General features: G+C 42.0%; 1 protein-coding gene across 9 annotated transcripts in view; it reads left to right on the top strand.

Annotated features, from left to right (window-relative positions):
- Positions 1-287: 287 nt before the first annotated feature.
- The window catches only part of Herc4 (HECT and RLD domain containing E3 ubiquitin ligase 4), a 283,732-nt gene continuing 263,152 nt past the window's right edge, over positions 288-20,867 (top strand). For 6 of the 9 annotated variants that reach the window (XM_075697806.1, XM_075697804.1, XM_075697773.1 and 3 more), the window contains exons 1-5: positions 288-465; positions 1,112-1,184; positions 9,885-9,951; positions 16,426-16,584; positions 16,918-17,103. In XM_075697806.1, coding sequence (XP_075553921.1) covers positions 9,939-9,951; positions 16,426-16,584; positions 16,918-17,103 — 358 coding nt within the window. In that variant the 5' untranslated portion in view covers positions 288-465; positions 1,112-1,184; positions 9,885-9,938. Of the gene's footprint in view, positions 466-1,087; positions 1,185-9,884; positions 9,952-16,425; positions 16,585-16,917; positions 17,104-20,867 lie in introns of all 9 variants that reach the window. The other 3 variants (XM_075697766.1, XM_075697778.1, XM_075697782.1) reach the window with 3 other exon arrangements.

Genomic DNA, 20,867 nt, shown 5'->3' with positions numbered 1-20,867 from the left:
AGCGCTGGCGTGTAGGATGAAACTTGGAATTCGACCCTACTGCGCAATGCCGGCGTGCCTAGAGACAAACGCCACAACACGCGCTAATGCCTAGGCAGAGTCTTCGAGAAGCAAAAGCCCCCAGATTTTCTCTCTGGCGCCCGCTCTTACTCGCGCCTGCGCACAAACGGCTGGCGATCCCTCAAATGAGCGTCTCGTAGCACACCATACCGACGACTTTCCTAGTGGATTGACTTGGCCGCAAGTTCGGATACACAAGTACCATACAAGTACTGTTACGCCTATGGTTACGCTCTCCGCTGCTCTCCCGTATTCGCTCGCATTCATGCAGGCTCGAAGCACTTGAAGCGTCGCAGGTACCGTATCATATCGTGTCGTGCTGGGCCGTGAAACGCGATCCTCGCCAACGACACAAATTCACAAGCACCGATAGATTGACGCTGCGCATCTGGGATGCCTTCAAAGGTGTGTGAAACAGTACCAGATACTCGGCGTTTATAAAATGGCAATGATTAAGTTGAAGTTGTATCCTTTGGTGCTTTTTGCTTACTTGTATTACCCGTATTCTGTGCTTGACGCCTCTTGTGTGTTTTTATTACCGCATGATTGTCGCACTGCTGAGCGCAGTGGTGACCTGTGCAGCCTGTGCTCACTGAAACTGCTTACACGTAATTAAAGCTATTAACTCGTCCGCAAATGCGTTTGAGTATATTGCATTATTCCGCACCTAGGTTTTTTCAGCAGTTTTATTCAAGTTGCTCTTTCTGCTGCAAACGTTCGAAGCTTATTTAAGGACGTGTTTACTTGTGTAACATACATCAATTCGCTTCTTTATCACTTGAGGAAAAGGCAATAGGGCATTTTTGCTGTTGGCTACCGTGGCGCGAATTTCACTCATTACCAATAGTTGTTTTCTTAATTCTCCGTTTCAACTTTGCTGAGGATTTAAAAAAAAAAAATATGCATTGGTGTAGTATGGACAATTTCCCTCAGTGATAGCGTTTAAGCTGACACTCATGTTTGTTTATAGTTCACCCGCAACTGGCGTGCAGCTTGCTCTCGGTAGAAACGTCTAGAACAAGACTAGGGGTTGCTGTTCTCGCTTTTTCAGGCATGTACCTGCAGTTCGACACTTAATTTTGCACTGCCATCCAGTGGAAACAGCTGGAAGTTCTGACATAGAGGTGAGTTCTGAAGAGCTCGTGCAGAATCGAAGCATATTTATAAAAAATATTTTAGTCCACTCATTAAACTTAGCATGTATGTAAAGCCTGTGAACAATATGAATTCAGTGCAAGCAGTGACCTCAATATATGTTTCTGTTACCACACCCTGGATTACCACACCCTACACGAAGGATGTGTAGCCAAGTGCTGATGTATAAAGTAAATGACAGCATGCATAAGGAAGAAGTGGGTGCAGGACGTGGGCTTTTACTGTTTTCTCCATGTATGACATACTCTCTGGTGTGATTTGTCAACCAACAGCCTCGTTTGTTTTAGTGTACCGTTAAATGCTGGATATTCTTTCTAGAATGAGCATAAAGAGTTATTGTTAGACATATTATCAGTAATTGCAATGAACAGACTAAACAAGCCTGACTGGCATACATAAACTTGAAGCACTGTACCATGGTACCACTACCATGTGTGTTGATGCAGAATAATGATAGGTCTATTGTATGAGCCTTAAATGTTTTTGAAGAAAGCCAACACTTCTACAATACAGTAATTTAAACATGATTTAAAGTATGTCATAAAGCACACTAAATATTGTAGGAGAATGGTAACACGCCGCAGTAATATTAATGAATTTGAAAACTTTATCAAGCTACTGTGATGATTTCTAGACATCTGCACACCTTTTGTGCATATAACTATGCAATGCCTATGTGATTAGCATGTCTTTAGCTTTGCTTGACATTCAGTAGGTTGTGGAGATAAGATTGTGTGCAGTTTTGAACAGCAGTAGAGCTAACTACCACTCCTAAAATTAGAGGTTCCTGAAGCTTTGTATATTTTTCAATCTTGTGAACATAATGTCTGCTTAAAAATAGTCATTTCGCATTTTGTAAGCACGGTACAGGTACGCTCATGAGTATTGCTGCCATTGTTCATCTGCATCACTTTATCGTTTTATAGCAGCGTGCTGTTGCAGCTTTTCATAGTGATGCTGTCACAAAATTTTCTTTACTGGAGTGTGCCGTCAGTGAGAACTAAGAAAAAAAAAGCAGCCACATATTTCTACTAGTACAGAGTTCGCCTATGAAATTTATGTGACTTGTCATTTCCTTATAGTGTATATTTTATCCTACTTTATATTGCTACTTTTTATTGTTTGCCAACTTTATTGAATTGCCTACTCTTCTTTTGAATGGTTAAATATTTCACTTCTTAAAGATGGCTTTTAGGATCAATTATATAATAATAATAATAATTGTAATAACCTTTATTCTGTCATTTCTAATACACATTCACTGCCACACCTAAACAAAGAAAGGCTCATCTGTGAGTAGGCCGAGTGATTGAATTGGACAATTTCCTGCACAAAAAACTATAAAACTTTCCCCCTCCTGTCCCATTAAAAAAAAAACGTTCTAGAAAACTCTCGCACAATATATTTTTCCTTCTGGGCTAAGTGCCATTTCAGTTGAATATGTAACAGGTAGTCATTGAATGCTGGTAATTTGCCGTGACCTGTATAACCTGCGTAAATGTAGACCTATGTAAATATATATTACACCGGATGTGACCATGGTACAGTCATGGGTTCAATTTCTGGCTGTGGTGGCTGTATTTCAATGGGGCCAAAAACACGGTGTAGTTATATTTATGGGCACTTTAATGACCCCAGGTAATATAAATTTCATATTTTTTGTATTGTTTCAATATCAGAGGAGATAGGAAAAATTAAGATGTCTCTTTGCCATGCTGTCAAGATGTGAGCTTCACTTGCAATATAGAGACGCTTCATTTTCCTCGTCTAGCATCAACAAATGACATTCCTTCCCTGCATTTTCCTATACAAAAGCCGAGGGACACATCATGTTTACGTCATGAGCCTTACCTCTCCCTCTCTTTCTCTTCTTTTTTAGCTGTGCAGCACATTTCCAGTGGTAGCTTTGCGTTCTGCATTGAAGTTTGTGGGGTTCTCCTCCCGTGCTCTTGGGGCAAAGGAACGACAACACAGTAGTGCAAACAACCACAAGGGCATTTATTGCACCTTTCATAGATCAACGCCTGCTAGCCGAGTTGCCATCCACAAAACATGCCGATGGGCACGTGACAAATCTAGGAAGTCCGACTCACCGCGACCGGATAGCGAGCGAATATCTTCGCCCCATGCTGGATCTCAGTGCCTGGTCGTTCGCGCGTACGGTCACGCGAACAGTTGCGCGCTCGAACGATCGTGTTCGTCCATCACAGGGTAAGCCTCGCCAGACGGTCTCGCAGAAGCATGGATCGGCACACGTGCGGCACGTCCGCGCTGCTTGCCGACCTCGAGCCAAAGAGGAAGCGCCTTCTCCTTCCCACGCCCAAGTACCACCGCCGGTAGGCGGCGTTAGCACCGCAATACGCGCGCCATCTCTCAAACTGCGCTTCAACCAGACCGACTGCCGCGGGCATCACGCAGACCACGTGGCGAAGCCGGATTGCAGGAGACGGGAGCTATGCGGAAAAACAACATATCAGGGGACGCGAGAGAGTCGTGCATCCTCACAAGTTACATGCCGTAATCGGTGACTTGCAGGCAGTGTGTCTGTCATAGAGGCATTTATAAGTGTGACCTTGATTCTCCAGCAGGAAGCGGGTATCCCTCGCAAGAAAAGGCACACATTCTTTCGTTTGAAATTTCAGCTGTTTTTGTGCTGTGCAGTGGTTTGAAACTTTGCAAACACGATTGACAGTGTGGGATCTGCACATTGCACTTGTCTGTTTGCAAAGGCAGGAAGGCCCTTTAAGCCGGTACCGAAGCTTCTGCACATTATTAATACTATTTAAGAAAATTATTGAAGTGAAATGCTAGGATATTTTTAAAATGAATCAGCTTTTGAAAGGTTGCAAAAATTGCGAGCGGTACAGTTTTACTTTTACAGGAACGCTTGCCACATCAGTACAAGCAGGCAATTAGGTATGCAAGGGATGATGTCAATGCTTTCAGTACTAAAGAAAAGAGAAACTGAATGTGAATGACACTGGACTCTTGGTAGCCATCAACTATTTGTAGCATGTAAAAATTTGAAAAAATATGCCTAACAATACTTTAAAAATAGGGGTGTTCAAATACTGAAATTTCTGAATTAGATACAAATATTTGAGGAAAAACTACCTCCAAGTATTGGATCAAATATAGAATATTTTTTTCATTTCTAAACAAAGTGAAATATGAAGTTTGTGTGACTGTCTCATAAAAAGAGGCTTATTTTAATATATACGATGGGCGTTAGCATCTGGTCAACTGGCGAGTTTGTTAATGAGAAGCAACTGCCTTCAGTTATCTGGTGCACCATGACAATGACAGTAATGAAACAAAGGAACAGCAGCAGATAGAAGTAGTGTGTTGTGTTCATTGAAGGAGAGAAATGTGATACTATAGCACGACACATGATTTTAAAGGGATGCAAACATGGTGAGACAAGCCAAATAATAAATTCCCTTGCCTGAATCGAGATGGCAGTCATATGCAAGCTGCCTAAAAGCAAATATATATTTTTTTTATTTGCTGGAAATCATTGAGCGGAAGCTATCTGCTCCATGTGTTCGTGCAGGAACTGGTGCATCTGTGTACCAATCGCAGCTCTCCAGCAGCAGTATTTGGAAGTATTCTGACTTGCATCATTCTCTCTCCCTCAAAACTCCAATAAATGTTATCCCTTATAAGATGAGAAGCAAATATTGGACACTTTCAAATAGTGAATTCTTGAATCGAGATCGAATAGCAATAATTTGATTTGTATTTGAAATTTGATCAATGTTTGCACAGCCCTATTTATTAGCCAATTAATTCATGCTTTAGTTGCAGTTAATCTTAAACTATTAACACCGGCTTTATTAAAAGCATAATCATCATCAGCCTGTTTTGTTTCCACTGCAGGATGAAAGCATCTCCCTGCGATTTCCAATTACCCCTGTCCTGCGCCAACTGATTCCAACTAGCGCCTGTGGATTTCCTAATTTTATCGCTCCACCTAGTCTTCTGCTGTCCTCAACTGCGTTGGTCGAAGACAGCAGAGGTCCTCAATCATTTGTCTTAACTTGTCTGCGTAGTTGCTGAATAGAACAATGTCATCGGCAAACCGAAGGTTGCTGAGATATTCGCCGTTGATCCTTACTCCTAAGCCTTCCCAGTTTAAGAGCTTGAATACTGCTTCCAAGCACGCAGTGAATAGCATTGAAGAGAATGTGTCTCCCTGTCTGACCCCTTTCTTTATAGGCATCTTCCTGCTTTTCTTGTGTAGAATTAAGGTAGCTGTAGAACCTCTGTAGATATTTTCCAAAGTATTAAAAGCATGGCAGAAAGAATTGTTGCAGGTTATTTTAACTTCATTTAGCCTTCATAATGGAATGTCCTCACTGTTTTATGTGAGGACCAAATTTTTTATAAACTTTGGGGTATGTTGCGACATCTGGCATATAGGCCAGAAAATGTACACATATCAGGAGGATAAAAATTAGTATGAGGTATTTCCTGGCTTAACTTGTGCGAAACTATTTATTTGGACTAAGGAGCACCACATAATCAAGGTATAGGTGACATGACGATTTTTGTTAACCTATAGCTAGGGAATAGAAGTGCACAAAAAAAGCTGTCTATCCCTTGCACCCTGGTTGCTTGCATGGTTGCCGTGTGCTGTTGGCGGCTGATGAGTATCCAGTGCTGTCAATTCCAACGCAGGTTAAAGGCAGGCAGTGTAGCCGGGGGTGGATGTGCCCCTCGCCCCCTTCATCGATATTTTTGTGTAGCTGGGATATCTGGCATAAAACTACATGCAATAACACCTGCCTGCCCCTCCACCCTCTACCCCAGTCAAGTCTGTGCTCCCACTGCCAAAAAGAAAATTCCTGGCTATGCCACTTGGTCGACAAGCATTGACATTGCATGACCTTTTTTCCTCTCAGGCGTTGCATATATCTTCTTGCAGAAGGTATGCGTGAAGCTCCTCTGTACTTAAAAGAACCTAATGTTCATCCCCTGCCAAAAGTCCAAGAACTTTCCAGGTCTTTGGGCAACATGCTCCTACAGCCATTGAGTGTTGCAAATGCCGAATGTTGTGAATTCGCCGCGTACCATAGCCAAAGCAGTAATGCAAAAATTAACTGTATTCTCAGGCTCACTACGTACCCATTGTAATCACTGAGGTGTAAGAAATCTGAAGAAAATTTTGGAAGCATAAGCTGACTTTATGTTCACAAAACCTGTAGAAAATACTAGGGATGTTCCGAAAGTAAGTTTTGTCATTTTTTTGAAAGAGAAGATGGTACACCAGGTGACACAAACAATCGCCATGAAGATCCACACCCATTGCTGGTTCAACAATGGAAGGAGCGTCAGTGAAGGAGGAATGACGGATGTGCAGAGCACCGAAGAAGGGAGAGTAGCAGCAGACCGGCATGCCCAAGGTTATTCGAGTACAAATCACGGTGGCAGACAGACATGTGCTGACAATTTGGTCATCAATGGAAGTGTGTGCTGTCATCTGGTATGAATGGGCACGTGGGACTAGTGTGTCCATCATCCACGAACGCCTATAGATTGTGTATGATGAAGAGGTCATGCCTCAGGCCTTGCATTGCAGGGCGTCGAGTTTCACCAGAGTGGTTTCTTCAAACTGATTGCACGCTACGACAAATATTTGAATGTTGGTGGCGACTATGTGGAAAATTCCAGGGCTTAGGCTGCACTAATTTGGTATGTCACGAATTTGCAGCAATCAGCTTGAAAAGTTTAAAACTTCACAATTTGTGCCAAATAAGCACAAAAGGCAAACTTGATTGCTTTAAATTTTAGATCAGTAAAATGTACAACTAAACATGTAACGATCAACCAGATTTTACAATCAAAACTGCAGGCATGCAGCTGCAACCTGACCCAATGACAGGGTGGTGGCTCATTTGAAAACATCAGTCTATTCATAGTATTGGTGAATTGACAGGAGTCGACCTAATACGAGCTCTATATTTTTGTTGGCCAAAGATGAGGCTGTTGGACTCTATTGAGGAAAAAGCTTAACTCTTTAAACCATAGGTAAAGTGGGAGGTAATAAGGTAAAGTAGGAGGGAGAAAATGACCAACAGCAGTGAACCCATGTAGAAGTTAGGTGCTTTTGGTAGAATAGGCCAAAGGGAATGTATGCAAATCAATGTGGCTGCTCAATTGATTAATGAAATAAATCATGTTCTGTACATACACACATTTCTGAAACAAAGTAGATTTTAACATTTGCGTGTTTTTCTGGTTTTGCTAACTACAGTTGAACATGAAATAACAAATTTGAATAAAATAAATTATTCTCTATATCAAACAGAAACTTGAAGACTTATTATTTAAGATCTTTCCTTCATAATGAACTGGACATTGGATATATTGAACTCGGGGTGTCAGCTGCCAGACGAGGAAGGTGCTTTCTTGCATCCCGCAATGCTTCATCACTCACTACTTTTATGGTGGATGCGCTTTGCCGTTACTGTGACAACATGGAGGCGTGAACTGGAGCAGGTCTACATGATCTAGCAGTTTGAGAATGCCATTTTTTGTGACACTGAGGAGCACTTTAGGGCATCAGCAAAAATTACTGACTACTATGCATAGCTTTGTTATCAATAAATGGATTGGGCAGTATCCACCGCCTCAGACGAGGTGATGGATACGAGCACAACTCCGACGTCTCAGACGCCCAAGGAACGGCGCAGCTCCCTCGAGCGCCTTGCGAAGAAAGAAAAATCCCGTATCACAGGGTCTGGAAAGGTCTCATGAGCTAATCTAATCTATCTCTCTTAGACACATAGCACAAAACACATACAACATGGATACACAAATATTACAATGGAATGTCAGGGGTTTACTCCACGACCTTGACGACATTAAGGAACTCTTAAATAAGTACAATCTAAAGGTGCTTTATGTCCAAGAAACTCATCTTAATCCTTCACGCACGAACTTTCTCCGGCTGTATACCATTTACCGAAAAGACCGCAACGACGCCCATGCCTCGTCTGGTGGTGTGGCAATAATTGTAGATAAAGGTGTTGCTTGCCGTCAATTACAGCTTAAAGCGCCCCTAGAGACAGTTGCAGTCCGTGTGATACTGTTTAATAAACTGGTAACAATTTCCTCACTATACATCCCCCCTAACTACCGTCTTTCAAAAACAGACTTTCAAAGCTTTATTAATGAACTACCGGAACCTTATATTGTCATGGGAGATTTTAATGCACACAACACCCTTTGGGGAGGTTGTCATCGTGATGCTAGGGGACGCTTAGTAGAAAGCTTTCTCTCCACTACAGGTGCATGCTTATTTAATATAAAAGAGCCTGCATTCTATAGCGTGGCAAGCAAAACATTTTCATCGATTGATTTAAGCATTGCATCTGGTACACTCGTACCGTATCTAGAGTGGAACATGCTTAAAAGTCCATATGGGAGCGACCATTTTCCGATTGCCATAAAAGCAACAAAACATGATTAATGCTCTCCATGCGTCCCCCACTGGAAAGTTGAGTCAGCCGACTGGAAACGTTATAAAGAACTCACCCGCATGACCTGGGAAGACATCTCTACACTTCCTATTGATGATGTAGTGGCATATCTGACAACATTTATTCTTCATGCGGCGTCATTATGTATCCCTGAATCCAATGGATCGCCTTCCAAACAACGAGTTCCCTGGTGGAATGCGGAGTGTAAGGAAGCTCGTAGAAACCAAAATAAGGCTTGGAGTCATCTTCGCGAATCTGCAACTGCCGAGAACCTGATCAATTTCAAGAAAGTAAAGTCACTAGGTAGAACACGTCGCCGTGCTAAACAGGAAAGTTGGGAAAAATACATCAGTAGCATCAATTCATATATAAACGAACAGAAAGCCTGGAATAGGGTGAACAAAATAAAAGGCCGTGAAACCCATCCTCTACCTTTAGAGGACCAAGCTGATTCTCTAGGGGCACATTTTCAGTACATTTCGAGTTCATCCCATTACTCAGATACATTCGTAAGATATTAGCGACAAGCGGAACGACAGCCTCTGGATCAAAAAGGAAATAAAAATGAACCTTACAACCGACCATTTAATATGGTGGAATTTCAGGCTGCACCGAACTGTTGCAATATATCGGCTCCTAGAGACGATCGAATAGTTTGAGATGATCGAATACCTACACACCGAAACACACAAAATGCTACTATCACTTTTTAACCCCATATTCTCTGCCAGTTATATTCCATCTGCCTGGAAGCAAGCAGTCATAATTCCTATTCTCAAAGAGGCCAAGGATCCGACTTTGGCCAGCAGCTACAAGCCTATAGCCCTGACAAGCTGCCTATGAAAACTCTTCAAGAAAATGGTGAACATTTGCCTAATTCATTATCTTGAAAGCAACAAAATACTAGATCCCTTGCAGTGTGGTTTTAGGGAGGGTAAATCTACAACAGACCACCTTGTCTGCATAGAGGCGAAAATCCGTGATGCCTTCGTGCACAAGCAATTTTTATTAGAGGTATTTTTAGATATGGAGAAGGCATACGACACAACTTGGCATTTTGGAATTCTTTGTGATCTGGCTGGTATGGGTGTCAGAGGCAACCTCTTGAACGTGATTCAAAGACTGCTCTCCAATCGTACGTTCCGTGACAGGGTTGGTAATGTGTTATCTCGTCCATTTACGCAGGAAACAGGTGTGCCACAAGGTGGTGTGCTGAGCTGCATCCTATTCATCATAAAAATGAATTCCCTAGGTAGGGTCATACCACGAACAATGTTTTATTCAGTGTGTGTGGATGATGTACAGATACGATTTAAATCATGCAATATTTCTATCTGTGAGCGAAATGTACAGCTTGGCCTAAACAAGATGTCTTAAGTGGGCTGACAATATTAAATGTAAGTTAAACCCCCAAAAAAGCACATGCGTTCTATTCTCGAAAAAGAGAGGTATATTACCTGACCCTGCTATGTATGTTAATGGACAGCGGCTATCTGTCAGCCACGAACATAAATTTTTAGGAATCATCTTAGACTCAAAACTAACATTTGTTCCTCACCTTAGGTATCTTAGAGCGAAATGTCTGAAGACAATGAATTTACTGAAGCTCTTCTCCCGCACTTCTTGGGGAAGTGATAGAAGATGCCTTTTGAGCCTCTACAAAAGCTTATATGGTCTCGCCTCGACTATGGAGCTATAGTATATAGCTCTGCTGCACCTACAGGCACTTTTAGGACAAGTCCCATGGAAAGCCTTTATGTGGAGTGTAATGAATGGCCATTACATCTCCAAAGGACATATTTAAGCTCTTCCTATGCTCTCAAGGTTTAATCAGACATGCAGCATCCATGTCAGTCTGTCTGTCTGTCTGTCCGTCCTTCCTTCTTTCCTTCCTTCCTTCCTTTCTTTCTTTGCAGGAAAATCACATCATCCTGCGGGTGGGAGTAATATAGTTATTGCTTTAGCCAAAAAGGTAGAAGAGGAGCTATTTTTCTAATACATCCAACAGACTTCGCGAGCTCGGAGAGCAGATGATTGACATGAGGGGTCCAAGACAACTCTTCACTAAACCATACCCCAAGGAACTTTTGCACACTTACTTGTTCTAAGTTATGTCCTCTGTACTCTGTAAGTTAATAATATTTTTATGCTTATTGATTGGCTTAAATATCATGTACTTTGTTTTTACTGCATTCAACTGAAGTTTGTTTTGTTGCAACCATGTGAATAAATCATATAAATACAGTTTGGCCGATTGTTCAATGTCATGCAGTATTCTACCTGTAAAGAATAAACTAGTGTCGTCTGCAAACATGGTTATTGTGGGTGTTCTTTGTAGTTTCGTAATGTCATTCACATATAAGAGGAAAAGTAACGGGCCTAATATCGAGCCTTGCGGGGCACCTAGTTTAATGTCAAGCTGTTTTGAAGAAGTACAGTCTATTTTAACAAACTGACGCCGAAACGATAAGTAGCTCTTGATACGGTCCAATGTGATACCTCAAATTCCATAGCAATCTTATTTTATAGCTAAGATTTCGTGGTTAATGGGAATCAAAAGCTTTGCGCAGATCGAGAAATATTCCTAAGGTGAAGAGCTGATCTTCAAAATTTGATTATTTGCTGCTTGACGGCAAGAAGAGCGTCCTGAGTTGTCTTATTTTTCTGAAAACCATACTGTGAGGGTGATATTATGATACTTGGTTAGATATTTTGACAGCCGGTTATTAATTGACAATTCGTAAATCTTTGAAAACGCTAGTAGCACTGAGATTGGCCAGTAATTTGTAATATCATCAGTTCTACCTCCTTTGTGTATTGTAATTACTTTGGCCAGTTTTAGTTTACAGTGTAAGACATGTCACTCATCTATACGTGATGTGTCTACTACCAGGCTATTTCGTAACCGCCCAGCTATCAGGGCTCCGTTTAACATTCGTGTGATAGCACTGGCAGAAGAAACAGGTGTCTTAGTCCCAGAGAATGTCCTAATGGCACCCACTCGCCTGCCCCCACCATGGCAATGGCTGACCATTGAATGCGACATCTCTTTCATTGAAATATCTATGCAGGCACCAGAAGCACATATACAATTCCATTTTCGTGAACTTCAGGACAAGTACTCCTGTACAGAATACTATACAGACGCTTCCAAGTCCCCTAATGGAGTTTCCTACGCAGCTCTGGGACCTTCATTTTCAGTATCCGGGGCACTAAATCCACACACAAGTATCTTTACAGTGGAAGCTTACGCTATACTCTTGGCTATTCAAAACATAAGGCTCACAAACCTTGCTAGAGCTATTGTGTTTAGATTCATTAAGTGTAGCCAAAGCCCTACTTAGTCCAAGAAAATACAAGAACTCAATTCTTAGTGAGCTGTACAGTCTGTTGTGCTTCCTACATATATGCAATCAAGCGATTGTCATATGCTGGGTACCTGGTCACAAAGGTATAAGATATAAGAGGCAATGAAGCTGCTGATGAAAGCGCTACATCAGTAACTTGTAGCGACACAGATGGAAATATCCCCATCCCTGCCACAGACCTAAAGCCTTTTCTACGCTGTAAATTGAGGAATCATAGGCAAGGCGAGTGGGATACACAAGCAATGAATAAGCTTCACATAATAAAACCAAAACTAGGGAATTGGATAAGTGGGAAAACAGCACGGTACAAGGAAGTACTTCTTTGCTGATTAAGGATAGGCCACATATACGGTACTCACTCTTATCTCTTGACTGAGGGAGATCCTCCAACTTGTAAGTGCAGTAATAGTCTGACAGTGTTCCATATTCTTATTCAGTGCCCTCCAATATAAACAGAGAGGAAAAAGTATTTCTCTTCTGCATATCGCGAAAATATACCTTTTCACTCCGTATTTTTTCTTAGCGATGAACCGCTTTTTAATCTGCAAATAGTCTTAGATTTCGTAGCCAAAACTGACACCCTGAAAATTGTTTGGCCAGGCAACTTTTAGCACATGACTAATAGCCCTGCATTCAAGGCCTATCTTGAAACTCTGGTGTCACTGTTATGTTTTATTGCATCATGTTTTAACGAAAGCCCATTGCCATAGCTCACATCACTACCTAGTCAGCGCCATTATTTTAGCACCTATATATTCTTTGCCACTTACAGCGACAGGTTTTAGGCCCTTTTACAGCCATGTCACATCTACCATGAGGAATTCATTGTGCACGCCATCCACAATAGATCGTTAGCATTACTACTTGTCATGGTGCTCTTTGGCCAAACCTGGCCCTTGCGCCATAACACACCACACATCATCAACAAATGGATTCTTTCTTGGCTTCTTTTCTCCACTGGAGATAAGATATTCATATATAAAGAATGAATATAGTTTCTTATAAACAAGTTTGAACCTGTTTGGTACAACTGGCATCAACTGTATATCAAAGTGCTGAACCAAATTGATACATGATACTATTGCATAAATTTTCACAATTAATAAAGCGGTTAGCTTTATGATTTGTCCCGGACCAGGACAAATTTTTCTTCAACTACGAGACTTTTCTTTTGTGGAACCCGTACGGGTTTCCTTTGTAGCAATTGCTAAGAATGGGTGGATGTCTATGATTTTTCCTTAATTAATTACCTGAATTATAAGGGCAGAATAACAGTTCAGAAAAAAGAAAAGGAATGGGGGAGGCAGCTGTCGAAAGCTTATTCTCTAGCTTGAAATAAGAGAAACAGCTAACTTCTCAATAGACCATCTATTGGTACATCTTTGCTTCCAGCGTAACATGACACTATATTTAGCAACTCATTTCACTCCCTTCCTATTTTAGTATTTGACCCGCCATGAAGGCTTAGTGGCTATGGAGTAGCGCTGATAAGTAAGAGGTTGCAGCTTCGATTACTTGCCAAGGTGGCCACATTTCAATGGGGCTGAAATGCAAGAAAGCTTGTGTACCATGCATTGGGTGCACATTAGGGAAACCCAGGTGGCCAAAATAATTTGGAGGCCGTCACTACGGCGTGCCTCATAATCATATCATATGGTTATAGCATGTAAAATGCCAGAATTTAATGTTATTATATATTTTGCCATGGAAAAAGATTTTGTAAACAGGCATTAAGGATTAAGTTTTCTATTGTCTGAAGGACTTGTAACTGGGCTGCTTGCACAGCCTTGGCGCTCCAAGTATCTAGAATAATTAGGTTCTTAATACTCACTAGCCCTTCGACTGCCAGCAGGTCGACAGTTGACCTGTCGAAATGAATGACTTGGACATTAAAGCACCCTTCACTGAACCCCATCCAAAAGGTTGGTTATACACTCTGATATGTAAAACGCAGTCTAGGTTGAGTTTTACCACAGTCATTTTTCAAATTGGTTCAACACTAGAGGAGGTGGAAGAAATATAATGATGCATTGCCATGGTGCCACGAGATGAGCTTCTATGCCTTCTTCCCTGCCTTCTGCCGCATCGGACATGAGAGACTGCACTGCGAGTCTCGCTTCCTTTTTTCTCTTCTTTTTTGCTGCGTGGTGCACTTCCAGTGGTGGTTTTGCACATTCTGCATTGAATGATTTGTTGATGTCATGTTCCATAATTAGTGTTGTGCAGAACCGTTTATGCGGGTGACCTCGATTCTCTAGTGGGAAGTGGAGCTCCCTCGATGGGAAGGGTGCACAGGCTTCCATTCAAAATTTCAGCTGTTCTTGCGTTGCACTGTGGTTTGATACTTGGCCGACGCTATCAACAGCTAGTGATCTATGCATTGCACTTGTCTGTTTGCAATACCTAAAATTGGTGAGGATACCTAAAATCAGTGAGGTATCCTTTAAAAGGGAAATAGTGCAAGAAATTAATTTCCAACTAGAAAATGCTGTTATAAGCATTTTATTTGGAGCTCTGTCACTGTTCGAGATTGTGATAGTACTAAAATCAGTGCTTTAATAATCTAGTCATTCACTAATAGGCTGGCCTCATCGGTGCAGCCTCGGTGGGAATGACTGCATATTTAATGTTTATGAAGTGGGAAATGAGGCTAGCACATTGTGTCGGCCATCATTAGGGAAGTGAATATCCAAATACTTGAGTCTAGCACTAGAGTTTAACTTTTTCTTTTTGCGCATTCATATTTTTTAATTCCAGGTCCTTTCATGTTTAAAAATTGAATACATTGAGGTAAGGTGAAAATGGTAAAGGTGATGTAGTGGGAAGCAAACAGATTGCAGCACATTAGTGAAGGAGTACAAAGAAGGGTGTAAGTATTTGTCTGCTTGTGCACTGTAGATTTCATTGACATAGACTATGAACTAACCCATTTTTTTATGTTGGGGAGCAAACTATGTCCTCTATAATGATATGTGCTGTTCCACCTATTGAGCTTTTGTGGTAGCTGACCTTTCCTTTTCCATTATGGTTATTCTTACTTATGATTTTGCCCTGGTATGTCTTGGCAGTCCCACTGCTCATTCTGATCACTTCATTGAGAGTCCTTTATTAAAGGAGGAGGTACATGTCGTCTGTGGGCCTACTAAGGGCATTGCCGGTGTACGCTTAGTTCACTGAATCCTATGATCTTGTCTTGGTCAGCTGACAAGTGATGAGTTGTGCTGAGGCTGTACCTGGTCAGGAGAGCAATTGATCAGTCCCACTAAATTGCCCTGAGCAGGCCACTCTGGCTTCTATATTTTGTAAGTAAAAGCTGCATGTTGTAGGCAATGCTTTGTGGTAGTTTATGCTTTGTAATCCTTGTACGGCCATTCTCCCGGTTTCAAAATCTGTACTTTGCCACTGTGGCAGCGGAGCTCTCCGCATGTCACCATAACTGTCGTAATGTTGGATCATCGCCATTTCATTACAGAGTACGACATATAAACTAAATTTGTGTAAATTATTGATGAAGAGCTCTTTGGAGTGCAAAAGGGGAGACTTTTCGAAAAGAGGGACCGGTGGGGTAAGCTGCTTGAGGTGGGGTTGACTTGGGGTGCATAAGGGCATACACATAATGCATGGTGACCATTGAGAACGCCGTGTCACTTGGGAGGTTGTATGGGTTTGCCCGGTGGGGCAAGAGTAGAAATAGATCGAAGTCATCTGGACACCAGGGCATACTGGTACGTCCTGGGGACAATGTGGCGACAAACGCCGTTGCTGCTTCTGCAGACGGGATGACCAGTCTGTATCTTCTGATCAAGACATTGGTGGTCAAGGCTGAAGGCATCACCAGCAACTCTGAAGTGCTTTTCTGGAACATTTTTCTTGTGTATTGATAGTCATGTACATTTTGTTAAAATTGCATTTGATATTTTAATGTCTTGTGTTCACTGCAGTGGAGTTTTCTGTTGGCATGCTTTGACTGGTAGTTTAGGACTGGACTTTTTTTTTCTTGCATGTTGTAATCTTTATGAGAAGCAGCATGTGCATTGAACATGCTCATTTTATGTGCACTCGTCAAGGTTATATTTGCAAAAGTCATGCTGTAGGGGAAAATACTGCATTGAGGGAGCAACAAAAATGTCATTCACTTTATTTTTGTTTTTGAGCTGATATTACTTGTAGCTCTTGCTTCGAAACTTGAGGAAGTTTGTTGATGTTCTTTCTTTTTACCTGTCTTCTATTAGCAAGTGTAAAGAACAGTTTTACTTCATTGCAGCTCTCATCTTGCCTGTCTACAAGTTTGCTCCAGTTTTCTTTGTTGCTGTTGGCTACATTATTATTGATTAATGTTCTCTTTTATGTGTGTGCAGTGCCAAGTATGAAGCGATCCCGTTCAGAAGCAGGGACTGGTGGAGGCAGTGGGAGAACCAGTCCATCACTGGGGCTAACACCAGGCTCAGGAGCTCCGATGATGCTGTATTCTTGGGGTCTAGGGCCCAATGGAGAGCTGGGCCTCACACAAGGAAAAGGTGAAGAAAAACCGATGACCATGGTTAGATGGCAGCCCATTTGCAAATGAAAATACCTCATGCGTTTTGGTGCCTGCAGTGGCTTGTACAAGTTTTTTTTTTTGTGTGTGTATGCAGAGTTTACTAAACAGAGGTTTACTGTATGGAACAAATTGCACTGTGGAGAGAAGAAAGTGAATAATGTAGGGTTCTAACTTTGTAGTTACTCATCAAGTAACCAAAACTAGACAACCATGTACTGTTAGTTTTTAAGAAAATGTTTTGCAAATATTGCTGTTTAAATCTTACAAAATGATTTTGTCATGGCCTTCTGAATGATTGTTGGGCCTGCAGATGGGGTGGATACTGAGACGCCAGTGAGCCAGCCGGAGCGAGTGAGGCGTTTTGGCACACGGGCAGTGCGAGAAGTTGCTTGTGGCCACAAGCACACCCTTGTTTTGCTTGCAAGTGGATCTGTCTACAGCTGTGGTGCCAATGACTTCGGCCAACTAGGACAGGATCGCTCTATGCGCAAGCTGGGTAAGGAAACCAGAGGGATTTTTTTTTAAAGGAAGCAAAAGTAGCAGGAGTTTCGCATAATTATTGGTACTTGGGCGTTTCATAACTTTATTTCATTTATGTTTTAGTATCACTTGTAGATAAAAAATCTAGGCTATATTGTATGTGACCCTTTCACTTTAGTTCATTTTCAGCATATACCAGGTGTTTCTATGAAGACTTCAAGCAATATATAAAAATACCAATTTTGAAATAAAAGGGCGATTCCTTTGGAGACATACTGTCACTGGTGGTACCACTACCACGGGGTGATAGGTGATATGGCGTAATTATTCACCAATTAACAAAAGTCCGATAATCAACTTTAAAACTTTTTGTTTCAGTGGGCTTATCTTATGGAGAATTTAAAGGGACCTCTCTGTACAAGCCATATCAACTTTTGGATATGGAAAAATGTGATTACTCGCGGAACTGTGGCACGCCGAATTTCGGCAATCAGACAGTGCGAAACCAAAACTGGGAGGCTGCAGCGAGTGCAGTGCCACTTCTGGAGGTGACATTCTGCTTACGTCACCATGAGAGGTGCAGCTTGTTTTTGTAGAAACACCCTGTATAAATGTTGGCCCCCTTGGCAAAAAAGCTGTGGCAGTTGCTGCATACTATAACTAAGGAACCTTGAGCACATTAGTTGACAGGAATTGTAAGAGCTTCGCCATGTTACTAACTCCAAACTCTCCATGTTACATACAGCTCAGCTTTCAGCTATGTAGAGACTATGGGAAGAGTTGAATTGTATTTAAAGAATGAAAATCCTGGTTTTCATTGGCCATTAGTATGAAATGTTATGCTGATATTATAGATCACATTATGTAGTCGTAGCTGTAGAGTGACATATCATTGAATTTGACAGCAAAACAAGGCCACACGCATAAACCCCCCCCCTTCTCCACTCTGATCAGAAACCTTTTCTTCGCTTTTTTATTTATTTATTTCAATGCCCAAACGTGTTACAGAAGGGAGTGGTGAAAACAAAAAGTACATGTCATAAGCAGTTAGTACATCAGTAATCTTCAGTGGCAGATTTAAATGCAGAGACATTGAGAATGGTGAAGATAGACGTTGGCAGGTAATTCCATTTCTTGGCTGTCTTCGTGATGAGTGAATCAGAACATAAATTATGCGACAGAAAGAGACGTCAACTTTATGGCGGTGGTTAGTACCACATGACAGATACATTGGCTCACTGAGAAATTCATTTTTCGGGCGTGCATTATGAAAAGTCTTCTGAAACATTGATAAAAAGGACATTTTCGTATGCAAAGAGAGGTCGGGAAGCTGCAAAATGAGTTTCAGCGATAATAAACCGGAAAAGCGGGAATAATTTGACAAAATTAAACGCGCACTATGATTTTGCACCGATTCTAGTTAATTAATAAGAAATTCTTAACTACGATCCCACAAAGCATGGGCATATTCAAGCTTACACCTTACAAGTGTTCTATATAATTTTAATTTGAGAGATGACAATGCCCTTGAAAAGTTGCGGCGTAAATAACCTAACGTGTGATTAGCATTATTAATCAGTTTTATTTTTTTTTCCTCAAGGAAAGGAAAAATGGACCCCAGACAAAAAGCTGCTCATTGAGCAGCTTGACGAGGCCTGAGGCCAACATAGTTAACATGGTTAACTATGTTAACATGGTTTTGCCAAGAAGGTTAGCAGCAATATGAACTCAGTACTTATAAGAGCCTACTTCGTCTAACACAGAACCATCAATATTAAAAAGAGCAGGGTTACAAGTGGTTCACTTTCTAAAAATTCTCATTACTTTACCTTTTTTAGCATCGAAATGTATTTGTCATGCGTTGCGCCAGTTTGTGATAGTGTTAAGGTCAGACTGAAGCGCTGTATGATCAGCATCATAAGATATTATGCAATAAATTATGCAGTCATCAGCATATAGCCTAATAGATGAACTAATATAAATTAAAAATAGAATAGGGCCGCGGACAGAATCCTGCAGTACACTCGGAAGTAACTGAACATAAAGGGAATCTAAATTGTTAGCTGTAACCAATTGCATTCTGTTAAAAAGAAACTTTTCAATCCATGCAATAATATTGCGATCAATGTTTGATTTGCTTTATTTAAAACATAGTACTGGGGGAGGCTGAAGACCAGATGCTTTCTGAAAATCGAGGAATATGCAATCGATGAAACACCCGTTGTCAAGAGCAGCGAAAAGTTCATTAATAAAACAAATCAGTTGCATTTCACGTGAATCTGATTGACAAAACCCATGCTGTTTAGCCATAAAAAAATGCATTGGACCCGAGGAACTTGGCTAAACTTGAGGAGTATGGACGCTAGTTGGTGATATAGGTTTGTAGTTAAGAGAGGAATGAGCACCACCAGATTTGAACAACAGTACCACCTTTCCCACCTTCCAGTCGCTGTGTAGCTGGCTAGAAGCAATGGTCTGTGAACAAAGTTCTGTTAATACTGTCATGAACAGTGGCGAGGACAAAGACGTAGTGGAGCTGGGTCAGAGTCTCTCCTGGCGGACTGAAAGACCTGCTAAAACCTGTTTGCCCTGTGCAGTCGTGACTAGCCAAGTGCTAGCCATTTACTCTTGAGTAAATACTTCCCATAACACCTTTTTGGTGGAGGTTGTGGGCTCTATTCCTCCCAGCCCTGGATCTTCAAAGCAGACGCCATGTTTCTCCCGCCTCCATGGCTGAAAACAGTACGCCGTCATTGCAGCCCGCGCCCACAGCTCTGGTGACCATGGTCCTTTCGCATCCCCTTGACCCCGGCACATTTTGCGGTTTGGACAACAATGATATCGACGATAGGCTCCTATTGTATGAGCACGTCAGCGAGCACCACAGGTGGGATGAGACGCTAATGCTCACCAACATCATTTTCTACCTATGGGGCACAGCTCGCGTGGGGTGTAACACGCACGAAGAACTGACAAGTTGGTATGTATGCAAGGAGAAGATGTGTGAATTGTTTGGCCAATTGGTTGTATGGCAAATGACAGTCCGGCACGACTTTGCGGCCAGAGCTCAGACATCAACGGAATCGTACGTCGCATATATCCAAGATGTGCTAGCCTTGTGCCGCACCATTGACAAAGACATGCCAGAGGCGGACAAGGTTGGCCATGTGTTAAAAGGCATAGCTGATGTCTTCAATATACTCATGTGTAAGCACTGCAGCACGGCTGACTCCATCATAACAGAATGCCGCTGGTTTGAACAAGCAAAAAGCAGGTGCATTAGTCACTGCTTTACCAGACTCCCAAACACGGCTGCGACATCCTCATGCGAAGATCCCATCACGCCTCCTCCGTTATCGACGCCTAACAACCCAACCAGGATTGTTCGCCAGGAGCTCGAAGCCATCGCTCCAGCCACTTATCAGGCACCTGCTCATGACCATTTGGCGACAATATCCCTCATTCAAGCCGTCGTCTGTCAAGAGGTTGCGAATATAGGCATTCCACAAGCCACCTGTCACGCACCTCAGCCCATGTGTGCTTCTGGTCCTCACACTGAACACTACACCGCCCCAATTGTTGCTACTGCCGCTTACGCTCCCTGGTTCACACCCTGCTACAGAAACCCATCTGAGTGGAGGATGCCAGACATTCGACCAATCTGTTTTTCTGGCTGTTTTTCTGGCTGGCGATTGACCAATCTGTTCTGATTTCACGCTACTGCCGCAATCATCGGTATTACCGACCAAGCTTCCCCAGTGACCGCTGCCAAGATCGTGG

Source organism: Dermacentor variabilis, chromosome 1 (genome assembly GCF_050947875.1).
Source record: "Dermacentor variabilis isolate Ectoservices chromosome 1, ASM5094787v1, whole genome shotgun sequence".
Taxonomy (NCBI): domain Eukaryota; kingdom Metazoa; phylum Arthropoda; class Arachnida; order Ixodida; family Ixodidae; genus Dermacentor; species Dermacentor variabilis.
Note: the sequence above shows the minus strand (reverse complement) of the source record. Positions and strands in the feature narration are given on the sequence as shown.